Source organism: Zea mays, chromosome 5 (assembly GCF_902167145.1).
Source record: "Zea mays cultivar B73 chromosome 5, Zm-B73-REFERENCE-NAM-5.0, whole genome shotgun sequence".
Lineage (NCBI taxonomy): Eukaryota > Viridiplantae > Streptophyta > Magnoliopsida > Poales > Poaceae > Zea > Zea mays.
Genome location: NC_050100.1, coordinates 75320414 through 75328599, shown reverse-complemented (window position 1 = coordinate 75328599; position 8186 = coordinate 75320414). Strand labels below are relative to the sequence as shown.

Sequence of the window (8186 nt, the reverse complement as noted above, 5' to 3'; positions counted from 1 at the left end):
ACCAGAACATTATGGACCAGAAATCCCTTGATGACACAAGATATAACCATGGCATCATTGTGAGGATAGTCTTTAAGCTGAAGGTCCTCCTGGGAGAAGGTGATTGGGATGTGAGACCACTTGGATCTGATGAAGGGTCCTTGCACCCCAACATGATGCACTCTTCTCTGTGCTTCCTTCTTCTGCCTCTTGTTAGCTGGCTCTGAGCTTGAACCGCTTGTGATTGGGAGCACCAGCTTCTTAATCGAAGGTGCTTGAGCTTGGTTGTTGTACGAAGCCATTGTCACAACAGTGGAAGTGAGTTCACCGGAGGTGGGCGCCAATGTTGGTCACTTGTTCTCAAATGCTATGAATTAAGAACAAGGCAACACAAATGTTAATGGTTAAAGACCTTCGTCCTTCGAAGAATTATCTCCCTTAGGATATAATGAAATTCAGACGAAGGTCATGAAGGGCACGCCTTCATCATTTCGATATGTAAGAATATAAACAGTGACATAGAAGAAGCATGAATAATTAAATCAAATCATCATATTATTCATATTATCTTTATATGATCATGAACAAACATTAATGATATCGAATTACATTTGTACCTTCGACTTGACAGAAGGCAAAAGTCCAAGAGTGACGTACAAGCGATTACAAGTCAGCGTGAACAGTACGGGGGTACTGTTCATCGATTTATAGGCACAGGACACAGCCCAAACAAAATTACATTCATGCACTTGATAACTAATCATAACTATGACACAAACTACCAAGGACTATGCGGTCTTTTCCTCTTTAAGTCGGTGCCACCCTTCGTCTCAAGCGTGTCATCATGCTGAAGCTCTTTCAGTTGTAGTTTCGGCATACATCTTCATGTCACGCCTGCTTGCATGTCATATTGCCGAAGGTGTTTTTGCTTAGAGGACCTTCGGCGGAGAAGAAGGCCCCCAACAGTGCTCCCGAGGTTGCGCACTTGGTTCACCATGGTTTTTAGCCAGTTGTATATCGCTTGCGGCTCTTCTCCTTTGTTGAGGATGAAACGACCGAGCTCCTCCTCGATCGTCTCCCGCTTGGTGATCTTAGTCACCTCATCCCCTTCGAGCGCCGTTTTGAGGGTGTCCCAAATTTCCTTGGCGGTCTTTAACCCTTGCACCTTGTTATACTCCTCTCGACACAAGGAGGCAAGGAGAATAGACATGGCTTGGGAGTTAAAGTGCCTAATTTGGGCGGTCTCGTCTGAGTCATAGTCCTTGTCCCCCACCTGTGGTACCTGCGCTCCAAATTCAACTATGTCCCATATGCTTCCGTGGAGTGAGGTTAGCTGATGCCTCATTTATCACTCCACATACAATAATCCTCACCATCAAAATATGGTGGTTTGCCTAGGAGAACGGAAAGTAATGGAACGCGCTTAGAAATACGAGGATAGCGTAGCAGCATCTCACAATACTTCTTGTGCTCGTGGCGCTTAGAAGCGACGGACGACTCGGAGCTCGATGTGGAGGGTGACGAAGAGTCGGTCTCGTAGTAGACCACGTTCTTCATCTTCTTCTTCTTGTCACCTCTCCGAAGCGACTTGATGGAGGAAGAGGATTCCTCCTTGTTCTTGTTGTCGGATTCTCTTGAAAGAGTCCTCCCCGAGCTTGCGGCCTTGTTGCCGGTCACGATCTCCCTCTTGGCGTGATCTCCTGACATCACTTCGAGTTGTTAGACTCTAATGCAGCACCGGGCTCTGATACCAATTGAAAGTCGCCTAGAGGGCGGTGAATAGGCGTAATCTGAAATTTACAACTTTAAACACACACTACAAGCCGGGGTTAGCGTTAGAACTAAAATCAAGTCCGGGAGAGAGGGCGAAAAAAAATCAAATGAAAACAAGCGGATAAACACGGTGATTTTTTTTACCGAGGTTCGGTTCCAAAGAACCTAGTCCCCGTTGAGGAGGTCACAAAGACCAAGACTATTCCAACCCTTTCCCTCTCTCAAACGGTCACTTAGACTGAGTGAGCCTTCTTCCTTAATCTCACGGGTCACTAAGACCCCGCAAGGCATGGGCGGGCCCAGGGGGTTTCATGGGTATTCATTGAATACCCATGTTTTTGGTGATCTATAGTGTTAGAACACTAATTTGTCAATAATGTATTACATAAAATAGCGTTAGAACATTAAATTCTTTAATCTTTTGAATTTTTGAATACCCAATCTCAAATGTCTGGGCCCGCTTCTGCCGCAAGGACCACCACACACTTGGTATCTCTTGCCTCGCTTACAAAGCACTTCAGAATAAGAATGAGAAAAGAAGAAAGGCAATCCAAGAAGCAAGAGCTCAAAAGAACACAAAATCTCTCTCTCACAGGTCACTAAGTGTTTGAGATGAATTTGGGACTTGGATAGGCTTTGATCTTTTGAATTGTGTCTAGGAGTGAATGCTAGAGCTCTTGTATTGAATGTGATACTCAGAAATCTTGGATGCTAGAAGTGGTGGTGGTTGGGGATATTTATAGCCCTCAACCACCAAGGTAGCCGTTGGGGAGGGTGCTGTCGATGGGCGCACCGGACAGGTACTGTTCACTGTCCGATGCACCGCCACGTCACCCAACCGTTAGGGTCTGGAGCCCGGTCGACCATTGGGGCTTTGTCCTCTTGCGACACCGGACAGTCCGGTGCCCTTCTAACTTCGCTGCTCTGACTTCTGCGCGGCTATGTTGCTCACTGTAGCTCCTAGAGATGGCAATGGGTACCCGAAACCCGATGGGTTTTACCCTATTAGGGTACGGGTTTGGGTCAATTTTCATACTCATGGGTTTGTTAACGGGCATAAATGTATACCCGACGGGTTCATGGGTACGGGTTTGTTCCTATAGTACCCAAACCCGTGAACCCATGGGTTTTTTAAACCCGACCAATCCTAATGCATATTGTCATGTTATTTTGTAAACGAACAACAAACTTGTTATCTACCTATTTACTTCCTAATTTTTATCAAATAGTGAATGTATAAGTAGTTGGTGATAGTGTTGCTTGCTTGCTATTATAGTTATTACTAGTGTTATATATGTAAATTAGTGCAAGGTAACTTGATTATACAACTTATTATTTGTATTTAATTCTCTCTACTAATATTTTTATACCAAATCATGAACTCGTTGTTCATTACATAAATTTTAGATCATGATATCATTAGTCATTACGATACTTATTGATTATAAAAAGAATAAGCATATTGGAGATAAAAACCCACGGGTAACCCGTGGGTACCCACAAACCCGATGGGTACGGGTTTGGGCAAAATTTCAAACCTGTCATGGGTATGGGTTTTTTAATGGGTGTAAATATTTTTCACGGGTACGGGTTTGGGATAGCAAAACCCGGCGGGTTTGTACCCGTTGCCATCTCTAGTAGCTCCTATCAGAGTCGACCGTTGCTCGAGTTAGTCGTTGCTCCGCTGGCACACCGAACAGTCCGGTGAATTATAGCGGAGGGCGCCTGCAAATTCCCGAGAGTGGCTGCTTCGGATTTGTACGGGCATGGTGCACCGGACACTGTCCGGTGGCACACCGGACAGTCCGGTGCGCCAGTCCACAGCACACTCAAGTCCTTTTTGCTCCTTTTTAATTGGGTCCCTAACTTGAATATTTATTGGTTTGTGTTGAACCTTATGCACATGTAATACATGAATTCTAGAGAAAACTAGTTAGTCCATATGTTTGTGTTGACATTCAACCACCGAAATTAATTGTAGGAAAAGGTTAACCCTATTGCCCTTTCAGTTCTCCTTGGTGTTCCATGAAAACCTTAAAAGATGGATATGGGGTACTTACAATGGGAGCCTGAGGCAGAGGTAGGAGAGATGTCATATTGATATCCCCTTGATAGATGATCTTCTAGTGGCGATCCACCGTGAAGTATGATAGGTACTTTTCTGTCACCTTTTCGTGTCATTCCTTGAGTTGTCGCAGCACCTCCTCCTCCTCACGTCTTATGAGGTCACTAGCTAGTTGTCCGTGCTTTTGCTACGGTTTTTATATATCATATAAATAGGTATTAAGATATTTATTCAAATATAATTATTGTTGTTTCTAAACACTAAGATACGTGTGGTATGGTGGTTAGCCCTAAATTTCCGGGATTGGGGGTGTGGATTCGAGTGCTCGTTCTGCACTTTTTGCGCGGTGTGGTAGCTGCGTGTGTGGGGTTGGGTGCTAAGCAGGCGCAACAGCTGGCTGCCTGGGTGCTGGGGTCCACAGGACAGTAGCTGAGAGAGGGCGGGAGAACCAGTCAAAGAGCGTGGGGCGGGCCTAGAGTGTCAGCGTGTCCACATGGCAGTAGATGAGAGAGGGACGGGAGAACCAGTCGGGGAGCGTGGGGCAGGCCCAGAGTGTCAGCGTCGAGGGTGAAGTTGTGGTAGCACCAGGTGCCTACATTAGGTTCTTAATAGAGTAGTATAGATAAATGGGTATTGAGATATTTATTCAAATATAATTATTATTTATTTATAAACACTAAGGTATGTGTGGTCTGGTGGTTACCTCTAAATGTTTGGAGCAAGGGGTTGTGGGTTTGAGTGCTCGCTTTGCACTATTTTTTGCACGGTGTAGTAGCACGGAGGGTAAAGTCGTGGTAGCACCAGATTCCCACATTAGGTTTTTAATAGATATGATGTCATTGAAGGGTTGCTCGTCATTAGCCGGGAGTGCTCCATGGTTGGCTTGATGATGTTGGTGGTGGAGACATCGAGGTGATCTTTGGAACCAGTCATATGGGGCCATTTTTTATAGATCTAAACACCCTCTTCCCCAGCGGAGTCGCCAAAAAGTATGTTGACGCCGATCTAGGCGCCAAACACTGGAACGAACCACCTGGTGGTGCTCTCTGTGGAGGCGCAGACAATCTACGGCATAGGGTCGGACGGTCCACGACTTGGGCGCAGGAGCGGATCCTCCTCTGCTTGCTTTCGAACGGTTCGCATCTGGGGCTAGTCTGTCCGCGATGGCACAGAGGGTATTCTTCTCCGCGAAGAACCCTAGAACTTGTCCCCGGGAGAGATTCCGTCGAGGGGGAGAGTTCCAAGGCGTTGCTCTATGTCAGCAGGCCACCCTGTGAGTCTCTAATTAGTATCGAGTCGAACAGAGATTGTTGTGGAAGACTAAACTAGATCTAAACCTAAGGCTAGATTACTCCTACTCCTAATTGAATATGTGCACGCGGACTGTCCGGCTGCCAAACTAACGAGGTGCCAACTTAGAGGCCATAGAATTCCAAATTCTAGAGAAAGCATCAGGACAATAGAAAGTTCATCCCCATCATCGCAAAAAGAAGTAGAATAAGTTGTACTCCCACATGCTCTCTCGAGGCATGTGTGGTCGCACATTATCAGCGTTGTTGGTGTGATCCACTCAAGAAGCCACTGAACCTTGTCCATCCTCTCTTGGTTAAGGATCTCCACGCTCAAAACTGACTCCAATGAATGGGATAGTTGTCATGGCGTCGTGACGGATTAGCAAGATGGGATGACTACAGTTGGTTGGAGGCAGATATGGGAGAGAGAGAGAGAGAGAGAATACTATTTCGTGAGTGCGACAGATTGTGTATTGTGAAGGAAAAAGAAGACTCATGATTTAAGGTGTTCTTCTCTCCCTTTCTTACAATTGACTCGCATAGCACCCGAAGTGTTGCACGGCCCTTGTAATTCAAGATTCGTGCAACATGGCTATTGTCTAATGTTTTTGTTGATGGTCAAGGTGATTGAAACATAAAGTATCCTCCACAAACACGACAGTCTTGTTCTATCAAAGCCAAACCTCGTGTTGGCTATGCTAGCCTCGAGGCCCTATGAGCAGGGGCTTTACGCGGGAGCCCTGGTTCTCCTTAGAACATCCTACAAGCAGGATGACCTTTGAGCGGTGCGGCCTCAGTACCATGTGTGCCCCCAACCAAGTTGCTCGCATGTGGCTTTGGCGACTAAGATAAGGCTCACATCCATCACGTTTATTGTGAGGGGTGATGCTATGGCCAAAAGGTGACACTGTATCCATATCTAATGCTATAGGTATACCCACGAGCACTATAAGTTCACACGTATCTAGCGACTACATGCTACAACATGCTCGATGTCATATACACCTATACATGTCACTATGGCGTATCATACTTTGTCATTAAAATCCACATCTAAGACATGATCCATGTACAACTACGATAAGATAGGAGTACTAGTTAAATCTCTGTTGGGCATTGGACCAGATCATGCTCGTGCTGGGCTTTCGGGCCTCGTGTTCTCTCACCAATTATAGTGGGTAGCTAGTAAATGCATGCATCTATATATGGACATGTATGCATGCTATTAGAGTATTAGTTAGAAGCGTACCACTGCACGAAGAGAGAGGTACGATCGGGAGGGAAACTCTCATGGCCATACACCTATCATCTCCTTTTCGTGACATCCTACTGTGTATATATAACCAACAACGATCATGTTAGTTCCACAAGCAAATTAAACCTATCATCATCTTCTCCGATCCATCAACAATCGCCGAGAGCGATCGAGAGATAAATAAAGATGAAGAAAGTGGCATCATCGTCAGCCGTTCTCTTCGTGCTAGCCCTGACGCTAGTTTGTGCCCCGCTGATAGCAGAGGCAAAGAAGAAGAGAGTCGCCGCCGCCGCCGCCGAGGAGAAGAAGGTGCAGGACAACTTCTGCTCGACGCTGTGCGAGGGCAGGAAGGGGATGGACCTGGTGGTGTGCAAGGAGTCCTGCGACCTCTCACAGCGCTCCAACCTGGTGCTGTACGGCCGGATCCAGTGCAAGGGCAAGTGCACCGAGCAGAAGGGCATCACCGCGCCGCAGATGAAGGTGTGCCAAGAGGCGTGCGACAAGGACTACGTGGTCAAGGCGGCTGAGGTCACCAAGGCCTGCAACACCACCTGCGCCAAGGAGAAGCAGCCTCTGCTCAGCGAGAACTGCAGGAGGTCCTGCACCCCTCCTCCTTCCTGAACGCAGAGCACGCCCGCCGGTCGTCGTCTTCTGCCTGCTTGCGTGACACTGAATCACTGATACATCATACATGCATGCATGGGATGCGATGACGATTTGATGCATGCATGCATGGGTATACCTACCAATTTGATGACCGACGATGTATAGTTTCGTCGACTGCTTCATACACATATATAGCAGCCCAATTAATGTAACGTCACGCAAATAAGCATTTGCGGTAATTTTTTGTCTCGTTGATTCGATGAATAAAGGGCATGCTTGAGAGTAAAGTATTTTTAGTTTCTAGGTGATACCGTGGTTTAAAGTAATATTAGAGCATTTTAGGCGTTCGGTTCCTTTTCTAAAAGGAAATTATGATTTCAAAATCATGTTATTCTAAATTCTATAATATTTTTGGAGCCAACACAATTTTTTTATGACATGGCTAGCTTTTGCCTAAATACCATAGTTTATAATGTTTATCCAAATAATGTTTTTCAAAACCATAGTTTATTTGAGCTAACCAAAACTATGATATTGTTAAGATAATTGTAGATTATAAAATATTGTAAAACCATAATTTAAAAAAAAATATTGTTGCTAAGTAGACCATGGTTCTGTTTCCCCAGTGGATTGTTGTCTATATAAGTCAAAAATAAATTTTTCTTCTCTTCATGTAATAATCGTATCCATAAATATGTCAAAACAGACTACCAGTGCTAAGAAAGTTCATGGTTCTTGGCTCCTATGACCTTATACCGTGTCTAGCAATTTTATTTAAAACACTATTTTTTATTGTACCATGTATTTTTTTTATAGAGTGGAATTTAAAACACTACTAGTCGGTTGCTCGTGTTGCGACGGCTTACAACAATATCCACGTAAACTATCCATCAAAAAAATTCAAGATTTTTATTGATTGTCTCCGCTCTCTGTATAATATTTTTTGATTTGGCTTACTGATGTTATTGTTTACTCCATGCAATATGTCTTGGTACAACACGACCAATGAAGTGAACGATTAGATGAGAGTTAACAACGACTGACTGAACAAACAAAGATTATAAAATGACATAATTCCACTATATAGAGACCAAATAAGAGAAAGTTTGTGAGCTCAAGTTTCTAAAATAAGTCACATGAAGTCAAACTTATAAAAAAGACAGATCAAAATATGGAGTGATTGCTAAAGTTAGGCATCAACAAAAACTAGGTGCGC

At 44.7% G+C, this 8186-nt stretch overlaps 1 protein-coding gene across 1 annotated transcript; it reads left to right on the top strand.

Annotated features, from left to right (window-relative positions):
* Positions 1–6341: 6341 nt before the first annotated feature.
* Positions 6342–7368, top strand: LOC100276692 (uncharacterized). Its single transcript, NM_001150419.2, has one exon. The coding sequence runs from the start codon at positions 6551–6553 to the stop codon at positions 6983–6985; it is 435 nt and encodes a 144-aa protein (NP_001143891.1). The 5' UTR covers positions 6342–6550; the 3' UTR covers positions 6986–7368.
* The last annotated feature ends 818 nt before the right edge of the window (positions 7369–8186 follow it).